At 37.1% G+C, this 15,102-nt stretch overlaps 1 protein-coding gene across 1 annotated transcript in view; it reads right to left on the bottom strand.

The window, feature by feature from the left end:
* Ndst4 (N-deacetylase and N-sulfotransferase 4) overlaps nucleotides 1-15,102 on the bottom strand; it is a 283,257-nt gene that overhangs the window by 120,266 nt on the left and 147,889 nt on the right. Inside the window, exons 4-5 of the mRNA XM_051166027.1 lie at nucleotides 6,375-6,560; nucleotides 4,426-4,554 (exon numbers count right to left, since the gene is read on the bottom strand). Coding sequence (XP_051021984.1) covers nucleotides 4,426-4,554; nucleotides 6,375-6,560 — 315 coding nt within the window. The remainder of the gene's footprint in view (nucleotides 1-4,425; nucleotides 4,555-6,374; nucleotides 6,561-15,102) is intronic.

Genomic DNA, 15,102 nt, shown 5'->3' with positions numbered 1-15,102 from the left:
CTCCTTCATTGCTGGTGGGAATGCAAACTAGTACAGCCACTTTGGAAATCTATCTGGTGCTATCTCAGAAAAATGGGAATAGGGCTTCTTCAAGACCCAGCTATTCCATTCCTTGGAATATACCCAGAAGATGTTCCAACACACAAGAAAATTTGCTCAACCATGTTCATAGCAGCCTTATTCATAATAGCCAGAACATGGAAACAGCCTAAGTGTCCATCAGTAGTAGAATGGATAAAGAAACTGTGGTACATATACACTATGGAATATTACTCAGCTATTAAAAACAAGAAATTCCAGAAATTTGTGGACAAATGGATTGAGCTAGAAATGATCATAATGAGTGAGTTAACCCAAAAGCAGAAAGACTCAAATTGTATATATTCACTTATATCTGCATACTAGCCCTGGGGCATGTCCCATGAAAGCCTTCACTTACCAGGAAACTGGGACAGAGGGGAGGACATCCTATTTGGACTCTAGATGGAAGAAGCATGAAAGAATAGCAAAATAGAAGGATCCAGATGGTCCTAGAAACCTACAAGTAGAACATTATGATAGGCAGATTTGGGCCCAGGGGTGCCGCTCAAACTAAGGCTCCAGCCAAGGACAATACAGGCAATAAACTTTAAACCCCTACCCAAAATCTAGCCAATGGTCAGAACAGTCTCCACAGTTGAGTGGAGAGTGGAGTATGACTTTCTCACAAACTCTGGTGCCTCATATTTGACCATGTCCCCTGGAGGGGGAGACCTGGTGGCACTCAGAGGAAGGATAGCAGGTTACCAAGAAGAGACTTGATACCCTATGAGCATATACCGGGGGAGGAAATCCCCCTCAGGAACAGTCATAGGGAAGGGGAATAATGGGAAAATGGGGGGAGGGAAGAATGGGAGAATACATGGGATGGGATAACCATTGAGTTGTAACAAGAATAAATTAATAAAAAATTAAAAAATAAAAAATAAAAAAACAAGTTTCTTACTCCAACTTTTTGTTTCATATTCTGTGTGAGTCCAGCATGCCAATCCAACAGTCCTTTCTGTTGATTTAAATAAATATTCACTTTGAAGGGAAGAGTTTTAATATCCAGATAACTTATTTCTTTTTTACTTTAAGTCACTATTTTTGTTTAATTTAAAAATAGTTTATAATTTTTATACAGCACAGGTTTGCATACATTGATTTCTTTATGACTTTAAAATATTTTATATAAATTACCTAACAAAAGCCATTTCAAACATAGCAGATACTTCCTTAGAGTTTTATTTAGAGCATGCACCCTTTGCGCTCTGCATGAAATTTTTTTACATTAGGTCAGGTGGCTATAGCATGAATCCCATTATCTCCCATGTTCCACGTGCAGTGAGATGTAAATGAAGACATGCTTCTCTGAGACCTCAGAAACGAAATCATTATGAGGGGAGAATCAGAGAGATGAAATGACCCAAGCATCTCATGGTGGTGTATTCCCTTAGAGCTGGACCTGCACACATGTATTTATTGCAAACATTGATAGGTAAAAAGACAGAAATAAACAAAAATAGACTAAATTCTGTATGAGATGTTACCAAAAGTTAATAAAGGAGCCTTATGTCACCTGAGTGTAAGATAACAACCCATTGTTACATATTTTCAACTCAGATTCCCACATATGGATACTTTTAGCGATTTTAAGTGGGTCTACTGATACATTAACCTAGAAAGATATTATTGAAGCTGAACAAGTGCTGATGATTAAATTTAAAACGTTAAATTTTGGGTTCAGACCTATATATCAATGTACATATTTGCTACATTTTAACAATTAAAAAACATTGAGATGCCAACTGATAATTATTATATTGTAAATATAATATAATAAGCATCCACACATGCTTAACGAAGTTTTTTTCTTGGCAATCATCATAAGGAATCATACTTTTTGAAGAATGAAGTCTTCTGTCTCTGTAGTATGCCTAGAATTTACCAGCCAGTCTTGAGAGGGATTGTAAAGGAATTTCTGAAAGGGAAGTTAATATAAATATATAAAAAACACTCTCAAGTAAACGCCTGGCTTCACACTTCAAAGAAGTAGGGGAGAAGACAACACTAAGCTCAAAGTTAGCACAGAGAAGGATACGGTCATGATCTGAGCAGAAAGAAACAAAATAGAAGGACAGGGTCTCTCTGTGTACTCTGGACTGCCCTGGACTGGCTTTGTAGACCAGGCTAGCCTTGAACTCACAGAAACCCGCCTGCCTCTGCCTCCCTGAGTGCTGAGTGCTGGGATTATAGCTGGGCACCACCCTGCCAGGCTCCAAGTTGGGATTAAAAAAAAATTAAACAAGTTGACAGAGTAGAAGTTGTAAGCACACCTTCCTCCAGGCTGCTTCGCAAACTATGAAGTCATCACAGGCCCCCCATCACCAAGTGTGTGCCCCTGCCTAGGTTATAAAAGGGCAAAATCACCTTGTCTCTCTCTTTTGTTCTCTCTCTCTCTCTCTCTCTCTCTCTCTCTCTCTCTCTCTCTCTCTCTCTCTCTCTCTCCTGTCCCTTGTGTGGTACCCCCCCTTTTTCCTGTTCTCCGCATATTTCTACAATAAACCTCACATCATATATGTTGTGTGGTGCATATTTCAGATTTAACAGAAATAAGATGATACATTTTAGAAAATGGAGTCAGGATGTGATAGAAATTGATCTACATTCAGATTTTTAGATGCCCCAAGATAGGAAAGATGTTTTCTTCATGGCTGTCAAATACAAATAGCCAAAACACTAAGAATGTAGCATTTATATAATTCCTTATTATTTCATGGTTCTTCTTGCTATAGATAGTGTATTGTAAGTACGTGTAATAAAATAAATGTATAAATAAAAATAAAAAATGTTTAATTAATAATAACAAAAAAGAAATGGAGTCAGAGACGAAGGAAGAAACATTATAACAGACACTACAGAAATACAAAGGATTTTGAGAGTACCATAGGTATCGCATATCAACAAATCAATGTACAAGACAGAATCTGCTAGACATATTAGTCTAACCATTGTCACAAAGAGAAAGTCCAAACAGAGCAATGAAGAAAAAAGTTAAGCCAGTAATCAAGTTTCTTAACAGGGGCTAGAGAGACAGATGTATTAGCACTGAAGAGCACTGGTTGCAATATGCACACTAATGGATGAGAGAAAAACCATGAGGCTTCAACCCTATGCAAAGAATTATAGGCAACTAAGGGATGCTGAGAGTAGGAGACACAGTCATCCCCAGGGAAGAGAACATCAACTGGTTATTCAACACCAAATTTTAAACTCTGTATATGTAATACACATAACATTATACAAAAGAAGCAGGTTGTATGTTAAAATATACATTTATATTTATATATACATGCAATAACGATTATTGAAAAAAGAGGCTATGAGTTTCAAAGAGAGAAATAAGGCTATATGGAAGAATATGGAGGGAGGGAAGGAAAAAAGGAAATGATGAAATTATATTAATCTCTGGAAATAGAACCGCTTGTTACCCAAAGTAACTCAAGACTTGCGAATTTCACTGATGATTAAGCAAATATTTTGTGTTAAAATTAATTTGTGTCAAATTTGTCCTAAACTTTGATGAGGAAGTAAACTTCCAAACAACCATAGTGAAACCAGGGCTATCCTAATAGTAAGTACGGAAAACAACAACACAACAACAAAGGAATTACTTGTTAATGTACCTTATAAATATGGGCATACAACCTCTCAGGGGCCGGAGAAGTGGGAAACACTAGCCAAACAAATTCAATGTTATATAAAAACATTCTTCACCTTGCTCACACAGGATGTAGGATGAAAGGACAGTGCAGAATATGAAAACCATTGAATGCTATCTCTATCAAGTTAAGAAATGAATCAAATGGATATATAATTCTATCATAAATTAAATGACTTTTTACTCCCCCACCAAAAAAGAAATGAACAAAGAATTTTAAAAAATCTAATCATGTACTTGTGTATAGAAGAGATTTCATAATGCCAACATCTTTCCATGATAAAGCTTCACAAATTAGGGATAAAAGATAATTATGCCAATTCAATAAAAACAATATATACATTCGATCCACAGCCAACATTATACTCACTGGTGAAAAGTTCCCCAGAAATCGAATTGTATCAAGGAAAGGATTTGAAACACAGATTTTAATTCAGTTTCAGTAAAAATATTTTGCTCATAAAGAATAGAATCATGAGCTGGGTATGGCAGTACACACTTTAAACTTCAGCAGAGGCAGGGGGAATCTCTGTCTTCAAGCCCAGCTTTATTTATGTAACAAGTGTTAGGCTAGCTAGGTTATCTAGTGAGACCCTGTTAGAAAAAATAACCTCAAATTTAGATTTTAAAATGCAACTTATTTGAAAACACTGATGCTATTGTAAAATGATTAGAACACATACTGGATTTAGAAGGATTGTGAGGAAAAGTTCACCTCCTTTGATACTTTTATCCAATTCTTGGGGTCCTCCTGGATACTCCTTGTAGAAAATAGTATGTGTGAACAGCCCACAGGTCTGTCGAGGGAGGACCTAAGGGCAAAGAGGTAAAAACAACACACTGTTGAGATTGACTAAGAACTGTTACCACTCTCATAACTTTACAGCCAACAAAATGTTCCTGTTATCTTATTACAATCAAAAGTTTTGTTGCTTTAGTTTTATAAATGCCAATATAGCAACTGAATCAAAGAAATACAGTGTATAGAATATGTGCCCAGTTAACCTAGTTCTCTAAATCTAAACTATTGCCTGACCCGTAAGGAATAAAGACTTGTTTTAGGGTTTGGCTTCCATGGTTACACTTCTCATTGCATCAAGCTTCTCCTCTCCTTAATTCTGATGCTCAGTCTTGCATAATGCGCAGGGGATAGGATTCAGAATCAACATTCCTCACCATTTCTACTTTGTTTTGTCTCTGCTACACACAAACCTTAAATAGTATTCAAACTATTGAATGACTGCTTCTGGAATATTTTGTGTTTAATTCTGCTATACATCTGGATGTTCAGCAGACAAACTAAATAAGCAAATTGACTCTAAAACTCCTATTTTGAATAATAAACTATTTACAGTATAATCGGATACACACTCAATTATCCAAGAAAACTAGGATGGTATTTATCTTTCAGTTAATTTTCATGATGAAATTGAAGGTAAAAAAAAGCACGTAGTCTTGTGTAAAAGGAACGTTTCCTTTCATGACATGTTGGGTGATCATGTAAAGAAAGAAAATCTCAGTACTTTCTCTATTTTTAAATTTGTGTAGATAATTCATTTTATTCATCCTGATTTTGACAAGAATAATGCAATAATGAGATAGAGACTGCATAATTGGCATTATCAATAATTTCAGGTAAAAGTCTGTGTTCTTTGGTACACTGCTGCTACATTATAATAATGTGGTAATTAAATTCATATGATAAAATTTACTGAATACCAAATACAGCTAATTATACACTCCTACCTCTTCTTTTTAGATGGAGATTAGAAATAGAGATAGAAAGATCAATGGATGGAAAATTCTAGTAGCAATATCAGTATTGGACTGGGTTACTGTAAATATTGAACAGAAATAAGATAGTTTGTAAGCTGTTGCCTTATCTTGACAACTAATGATGGGAATATCATCAAGTATACATAGAACTGGGGTGGCTATTTTAAAACTGGCTATTTTAGAACTAATAGAATGGTGCTCCTTTTAAAAAATGAATTATGCTAAATTTCCACATAATATTCATGTGGTTTCACTCTCATTTATTATAACAAATATGTCATTTTTAAATTGGATTTTGAAATTTTTAGCTAATACACATGGAAAATATTTTATGCTACTTTCCCTGAAATATGCAAGAAAAAAAAAAAGAATGAAAGTGTACAGTGTCCTAAGTGCTCTGAATGCTTCAGTGTCAAAAACACTAGACAAGTAGATTTTGCTTTTAGATGTTACTGTTGCCTTCTATCTGTTGGCCATGAAGTAATTGGAGAGTTATTTTCTGGATCCATGGAACAACATATTAGTAAAACCACTTACACAGGTAGTACTGAGGAATTCCTTAGGAGAAGCATAGGAGCCCCTGACCAAATTTTACTTTGAAAACGTCAGTGGATATTCTATCCAAAACACACCCCCACTATTTCCAGATTGTTCCACAATCACTAAAATCCCTCCATAGCCTAGAAAGCAAGCTTGTAGTCGAACAGTATGTCATCATGTGTCCAGTCACCTTCAAAGCATGTTGGAAACTTCTGAAAGTCATGTACAAGAAGTTCTGTGTTACATCCTTAGAGTGTGGATCTTTTCACTTACACACAGGTATCAAGGGCCTTTGGACACAGCAGTATGTGCTCACCATGATGCTATTGTGAATGAAGCCCTTCCTGTACCGTGCAGGTTTCAGATGTGGATACTCTTCAGTGCTGGTGACCTGAATACCCCAGACCTTCTTCCAAGCTGCATACAGCTGAATATGGACCGGGTAGACCCCTGAGTGATGTGGGGCCACTGCATAGCCCAGGTTGATGGGTATTCCATGTTCCTAAAAGAAGTCAGAAGAACATCATCATGGAATGGGGCAACTGAGTCAATTATCAACGTTTATATTTAATTGGCATATATATTGAGATCCCCATTAAGTAGAGGAAATATAAAAATAGGAAGATAGAGCTTTTAATCTTTCTTCAGTTATTTAGCTTCATAGAGATCTGATGTGACTATAATGAATGCAGCATTATACTGGGCTTCCATTTTTGTGTAAGTTTGAGAAAATGATAATGTTGTGATTGTCCTCTAAGCCAAGCAGCCACCATTTTAGGGCATTCAGGTGTCCTTGCAAATTATAACCCCAGTTGTGCTTGCTGATGATTTGCATCCTTGAATACCAGATTAAGAAAGGGCCTGCGTAGGGGTTTAAAGTATACCGCCTGTATTGTCCTTGGCTGGTGCCTTAGTTTGAGTGGGACCCCTGGGCCCAAATCTGCCTATCATAATGTTCTACTTGTAGGTTTCTAGGACCCTCTGGATCCTTCTACTTTGCTATTCTCCCATGCTTCTCTCATCTAGAGTCCCAATAGGATGTCCTCCACTCTGTCCCAGCTTCCTGGTAAGTGAAGGCTTTCGTGGGACATGCCCCTTGGGCTAGTATGCACATATAAGTGAGTATATACCATCTGAGTCTTTCTGCTTCTGGGTTAACTCACTCATTATGATCATTTCTAGCTCAATCCATTTGTCCACAAATTTCTGGAATTCCTTGTTTTTAATAGCTGAGTAGTATTCCATAGTGTGTATGTATCACAGTTTCTTTATCCATTCTTCTACTGATGGACACTTAGGCTGTTTCCATACCCAGATCTAGCCAATGGTCAGAACATTCTCCTCAGTTGAGTGGAGAGAGGGATATGACTTTCTCACGTACTTTGGGGCCTCACATTTGACCATGTCCCCTGGAGGGGAAGACCTGGTGGCACTCAGAGGAAGGATAGCAGGTTACCAAGAAGAGATTTGACACCCTATGAGCATATACAGGGGGAGGTAATCCCCCTCAGGAACAGTCATAGGGGAGGGGAATAATGGGAAAATGGGAGGGAGGGAAGAATGGGAGGATACAAGGGAGGGAATAACCATTGAGATGTAGCAAGAATAAATTAATAATAAAAAAAAGAAAAGATAAAAAAAAGGGCCTGCAATTCTCACTTGTCTCTAATTTCCTTCTATCACCTGGTATATGCAACTCTGCCCTAGTTGCATGTGACCTCCTCCAGAGAAGGGTCGGGAATTTATAGGCCAGGGATGACTGGAACACCATCTGTGAACTATGCGGTTATGGGAAAGGTCTCACTCTATTTGTAAGGATTTTCACATGGAGCATTTGGGGAAGGAGTACTTACATTCCTGTTATAGGAAGCCCACTGAAGCTCCTCATAGTGAACTTTGGCAGAATCATGGCTTTGTTTGTCATTGGAATCCCAGGAGAAGGGCTGGACATTGTCTATTTCTTATCTGGGAGGGAATTTTACCTACAAATAGCAATTGCATTTTGCCCTTTATCAGGCAGATGAAGAAAAAATGTATAATTTAGAAATTTCTAAACATAGAAGAGGAAGACAGAAGAGCACTGTATGTGTGTCTGTGCATGCGCATGTGTGTGTGTGTGTGTGTGTGTGTGTGTGTGTGTGTGTGTGTGTGTGTATGTGTGTGTATACCAGGAATGGAAATCTCAAACATAAAGTAATAAGAGATTTTGGGTTTTGTTTGAATTCAATAGTATTTGAAGCTCCTGAGTTTAGAGAACTAAGATGTGTTTGTTATTGATTTCAAGAAAAAAACTACTGGACTGTCAAGATCAAAGTTTAGGAGTTATTACTGTGGTAATAATTAGTTGAAAATGGATAACAAAACGAAATTACACTTGGTCAGTTTAAATGGTAGGGCATTAATGAAGGCAGGAATAAGGAAAAGTTAAAGTCCAGGATTATTTCTACGTGAAGTCTAAAGGGAAGGTAAAAGTTAAGATCTCATCCTTTGTCCATAAACTTTAGAAAGCCAGTTAACTTTACAAGGCATATACCTTATCATGAGGTACTCTGGGCTACAGTCAACTCTATACGACTGCAAGTATACATTTAAAGCAAGAATATGAAAACATTTTCAGTCATTGATATTCTATTTCTAGGTGTGTGAAATAAATATGCTGTTTTTCTCATTTCTACTTCTTGTCTAACTTTCCCTTTAAATGCTTATTTGCTTTATAAAGTCCCCTTGTAGGACTGCATCTCATCAACTGAGCTTATACATGAGGATATACAGTCAGATATGAAAGTTGATTGAATCAATAAAAAGAGCACACGATCGTTGATGATTGCTGTTTATATTGTTTGTTAGAGGCACACAGCATGGGGAAAGAAATCAGTCTTGGATGAGAAGCAAAAACTGAGTTAATCACATGTCTTCAGTGCATAACCCACTGCCACATTAGCCCCAAAAGGGGGTCACTAAATAGTTCACGTCACTATCACTTTCCTAGCATGGGATGACCCTTAATGAGTAGCCAAAGTCAGTTCTTTTTCATCAAGACTGTTTTCTTACATCTATTATAATAAATGACTCAATAAAAATACTGAATTATGAAATCAATGCTGTAAAATCAGCTAGAGCTTTTTCCCAGGCATGAGGGAAAACTGATTTCTTAGTACTAGCAAAGAAACGTATTTCCTGAAAAATCCTCTCTCCTCTCCTCTGCTCTCCTCCCCTCCCTTCCCTCTCCCTCCTATTCTCTCTCCTCTCCTCCCTTTCTCCCCCCTCCTATCCCCTCTCATCCCCTCCCTTTCTCCCCCCCTCCTATCCCCCCTCTCATCCCCTGCTTTCCTCCGCCCTCCTATCCTCTCTCCTCCCCTCCCTTCCTTCCCCCTCCTATCCCCTCTCATCCCCTGCTTTCCTCCCCCTCCCATTCTCTCTCCTCTCTTCCCTTCTTTTCTCCTCTCCCTTCCTATAGAAATCAAATCCCATTCCTCATTTATGCCACATAAACTTTCTAATTACTGAACTAAACACCAACCCTTAAACTTGTATTTTCTGTACAAAACAAAGTTGGAAAACTTCAAAGAGGTAGCAGTTATAAAGCCAGGGTTCATCACAGGGTCCTTACTGAACTGCAATCAGCCTTACTTCTATTTGGTCTGGTCTGCTGCCTGGTACATGGTTAAGCCATAATGAGGGACCATCCAGGAAGCAAGGTGTCCCCCCACCATCACATTGACAGTGAAATGGAGAAGGACTTCCTTTTGAGAGCACTCCAGGGATGAGGGTGCTTAATCCCTTTTGGCAGGTAAATAGAATTGGTGTGGCTCTTTTGCCTGGAAAGGTACTTGTGACACACAGGAAGGGGAAATACTTTCCTGCTATGTTGCTATTCTTCCAAATGTTTTGTACAAAGGTTTTTGTAAGTCTCCTATAACTTAGTAAGTGACAAAACAACAGTGTAGGAATCCTACTATTCTTTAATAATAAATTTGTTGGTCTCATTTTCTACTGTCGTGTGATCCTTTATTCCCAATGTGAGGCTTTGGATGTCAAATAAATATGGTAGTGTCATAGAAACATAGAGACAAGAAAAAAGTCTGTAAGGCGAATTGAAATAACAAACAACTATAGTCATCTTACAAAAAGGCATTTCACTTTTGATATGTCATAAGAGGAGTTGTAGAACTTTTCATGAAAAATCAAGAGGGAAAAGCAATTGACTCAGTGAATGTGAAGGAAGGGTCAGTAAAAATGAGTTTATTATACTTATTGATTTCTGGGGGCTCAACGTAATACTCTCTGTAAGGTCATGCTATCGCAGGGGCAACTAGAGCTCAATCAAAATAGTAAATCATACTAGGTAATTATGAGTTCATACTTTTTCAATCAGAATGATAACAGAAAGTGAAAAGTAATTCCCTAGTAACCCTTTTCCTGTTATCTAGGGGCTTATTGAACTAGAAAGCTTCATTCTTAACTGTCCACAGCTTAAAATCCAATTCACAGAGAGTTGGTCAACTAAAACATAAACTAAATGTCATATTTACACAAGATCACAAAAGATACAGGCTTCAGAAGGGACTTCAATGTAAATATAGGAAACACTCAAGCCCTCTAAGATACACATAAATGACAGTTGATAAAACAAAATTGAAATAAACCTTTTATTATTTATTAACAAGGACACATGATCAAAATATTTAAAGGTAATAAGCATCACAAACATCTAATATAGCTAATAAGCAAGTGCCAGCACTGGGTTTTAAAAGTGACATCATTTCAACCGCATTTCAGGATCACCCAACCCTCACAAAAATTCACCAGTGTTTGACACAAGTCACATTTTCCCACTTAAATTCCTATATTCTGTGGGGGGGGGGGGGAAGCATGGTGGTGGTGGTGAGACAATGTAGCAAATTATTGATATGAGCAGTAGGGTCATTGTCAAAGAATCAGTATATAATAAAATGCATTTAGGACTAGAGTTCATAACAGCAACTGAAGTGAAGGCACTTTTTAAAACAACCCCCAGTGATCATGTATTCCTGGTAATTGATATGCTTAATATCTATTAAGTGGCTTTCAGTTTATTTCTAATGTGACCCTAATGATAATTTTGTTACAAGAATTGGGAACTATCCAAAAATGTGGAAAGTGACGCTTAATGGCTGTTTCATGTTAGTAAGTGTGAGAGGCAGTACCACACCCAGGCTCTCAACATTCCGTCTGTGCCTCTGCTTAGCCATTGTCAGCATCTACAGCAACTGAGCGGTATTGACTCAAATATATGTTTTGGAAGCAGAACAGCTCTCCATTCTGGTTTTTTTTTTCTTGGAAAAGTTATATAGAGTACAATTTGCCATTAAAAAAAAAATCTCCTTTGCTGCTAGCACTTTTCAATGCAAATGAGTTTCAACCAATTAGGAGTGCTCAGGACAACTGGAGAGCAGTAGGAAGCAAAGGTTAAATTCTTTTTGGAGAGGAAGACCTTGAAAAACAAGATAATCTGCTGGCAGTGCTAGTGCATACTTGCAGGGCGACGGGAAGCCTGCCACGTGTGAGTCGGCTCTAGTGGACTCTGAAATAGTAGCCCCTGGGGCACCAGTTCTCTATGGCTTCTTTAGCCCCTGAGAAGGTCAGGGTGATCTGCCCCTCTGCCCTTAGAGATTTTGCAAGCCCTCAAGGCACCAAATAGAAGCTGTCCTTGTGATTTTTTTTTTTAAATTTGGAAACCTGAAAAACAGAGGTAGTTTTGCATTTCTTAATATATATAACAGGTTTAACAGATTCAGGTAAGGCGTCTAATGGTTTGTCTTCTAGAAAAACACGGGGAAAATATAGAACCATACAATATTAATTTTTATTATCTTATATTTATATTATAATTTACTTAGGTGCTTGATATTGTTAAGTGTCTATTCACTGGCCCGAGTAAACATTACATATAAACATTTTATAAATTTATATGTGCATATAAATATGTGCTTATGATTGTGTGTGTACATGGTATGTGTGCATACGATGGCTGCATGTTGTGTACTTGGTAGCCTGCAGATAGCCTACAACAGCCTCCTACAGGACTAAAGACTTCCTTGCAGACTTTCCTACATTATATTTTCAATACGTCATCAATTTGGCTCCAAAATCTCCTATAGGAGACTATTGATGATTTACATGATAAACACTAGAGACATAGCCTAGCAATCAGATTTGCTCGGTCTGGTGGCACAGAATTAAGCCCAACACTTTGGAGGTAGCGGTAAGAGGCTCATCCACTCAAGTTTGTACTCTGCTATATAACAAGTTGCAGATGAGAATGAGGTACACTGAGGTCCCATTTCTAACAAACAACAAACAAAGAATTCAATTCCTTTACACTTGAAATAATTATTTTTGAGTTCATGATTTGTGTCAAGTGCTTTCTTAAGTTCCAGGGCTTCACTGGATGTAAGCTACCATTTCTACTGCAGTTTGAAATCTGGAGACTGCTACAGAAAAATATAGGTCAATATTTCCCAGTTCTTGCTGAACTTGGCCTATGAACATTTGACTTTAAAAAATACCATTATCATTTGAACATTGTGTTTTGGTGGGAAAAATGATGTCCTTGACATAAACATCTATTAAGATTTCAATTTGCTTCCAACTAACACTAACTGATGAATCAGAGCATTGATATCTAGCATATAAACTAACTTTGTGGTGCCTTTCAAAGATCAGAAATTGTGTTTACGTTTATGTGCTTTCATGTCATTGCTCCCTCACTTTAGGTTGCTTGGTTGGCTTAATTTGATGCCTCGCAGACTTTCTTCCATGTTGACCTTTCTACAATGCACTTTCAATACGTCATCTAGTAGACTCCAAAATTTTGTGTATATATAGTGATTTTCCTTCTCATAGCACTAACTACAGCCTAAAATGCTGCAGGGAATAGTACTAGTAAAATAAATTATTTACTGCTACAAATGGTGTCACAGTGTGTGATGGACTCCAAGGAAGGTGGCTAAAATTCGATTATGGTTTGTGTGACTCTGAGGGGCTTACATGGCTTTTCTGCTTCTCCAACTCCTTATTTATAAAATCAAGTTAAAATTATTAAAGGATTAAATAATGACACATATAAATAAGTTAATATTTACAGGGTTAAAACATTATGAAGTCATTAGCTCCCATTTAAATATTTACTGGTTCAGAAAAATTACTTAGATCATTTTAGGAAATATGTCAACTTTTGCAAAAACAAATATAGGGGACATAATTTTTAGGGAAGAGTAGTTACTAAAGACAAAAGCACAATAGAAATTTGCATTAATAGAAAAAACATGTTGATTCTTGTTAGTTTCACAGAGTGACTAAGAATAGAATATCAGAAATACAGTGATTTGTAGTTTACCACTGTCAACCTTTTCTTCCACAGAAGGTGTAAAATATCTCTCTGGGTTCTGTAGCTTTCGTGTAGCTACTTGAATTTAGCAAATAGAAAATTCTGATAGGTAAGAGGTAAATGAGAATGAAACTAGGTAATCTTATTTTCTCCCTGTAAAGTTATTTGTGCTGTAAGACTACTTCAATCAAAGGTTAAAACAGCTATGAAAGAGGGCTTCTCATGTTTGGTAATGGGTTTTTTTTCTTAGGTGGTTTTTGTCTCTTAGAAGGAACACTGTCAGCACAGCTGAGAAGAGTTCATTAAAACTATGATTGTGTATTTATGCACATTATGTGCATATGCATTTTTTCTTATAGATGGCTAGTTAATAGTATTAACTATTGTCTCCTTCTTGTGGTCTTTTCAAACATACTTAGTGTTATTTTATCCACTTTCCTTTTTCTTCTGTATTTACATCTCTCTCTGTTCCTTGAAGACCCTGTCCTTTTTCCATTTTACCTGTCAGATAACTTATATACCGAACAAGGACAACACCAATAGGCATGTAAAAGTGGGCAAGGAATAGTCCAGCACACCTCAATCCTACACAAAGAATTTCAAGCAACCAAGAAGAGCTGGAGCCCCAGTAGATTTTCCAGTGCCAAACGGCCAGCTTTTATTTTTTTATTTTTTTATTTTTTTTTTATAAGTCAAACCATTTTAATAACCTTGTGATTCACCAGGCTGAAATTTTTATTACATTATTACTTCCTCCTCCTCCACATTCCCAAAGGTTTAGAAGAATGGAGGTGAACGTCACCCACAACTGAGGGAGAAAGAGTATTCAGAATAAAGTTTAACTCTTCTTATCAGCCTATGCCTTTCTTTGTCTCTTCAACCCTTCCCAAACATACATACAAGTAACATTATCATTATATGGACTAAACAGGTTTTATACACACACTTACACATATTCTATCTCTCTCTACACACACACACACACACACATACATACACTAAGGATTATTTAAAAGCATTATGAAAAAGATGCCATGAGCTTGAAGGACAGTGGGGAAAGGTATATGGGAAAGTATGGTGAAAGGAAATAGAAAGGGAATCTGTTGTGATTATAATATATTCTCAAAAGAAAAAAGAAAACAACCCTGAAAGTATTCTCCATCTACACAATGACAGCCCCGACTCTCATCCCACCACACTCTCTCTATCAAATTATATGCGATCTTTTTTTTTTTTCCTTACCTTTTCAAGCCTGGGAATTAACTAAGTCTCTACTTGTAATAGGCCAGCCATAGGGCAGCCTTTCCTGAGTGTACCCTTATATCCTGCATGAACTATTTCAAATTATCCTTTTATTAAATCATAGATGGTTAGCATTGCTGTTTCAGTTTTATGGAACCTGGTATGACATAAGTAGCTATTGTAAAAGTTCTCTTAGAGTCCAGAAGCACAGGTTGGTGGGAAGGTGAACCGGCGTGACATAAGGAACACGATGAAGAAAGGTTGATTGAAAGGCTGATCGCTACACTGAAATGTATTGGTTTTGATGATTTTGCACCATGGTCCTAGGATAATTATAAACCATCCTAGTAATTGGGCAAGGAGATTTATAAACTAACACAAAGAGGTTAGAGAGGTATGGGTGAGCGTATAAAACCTTCTTGTGATTCATTTT

This window comes from Acomys russatus, chromosome 23 (assembly GCF_903995435.1).
Source record: "Acomys russatus chromosome 23, mAcoRus1.1, whole genome shotgun sequence".
Taxonomy (NCBI): domain Eukaryota; kingdom Metazoa; phylum Chordata; class Mammalia; order Rodentia; family Muridae; genus Acomys; species Acomys russatus.
Note: the sequence above shows the minus strand (reverse complement) of the source record. Positions and strands in the feature narration are given on the sequence as shown.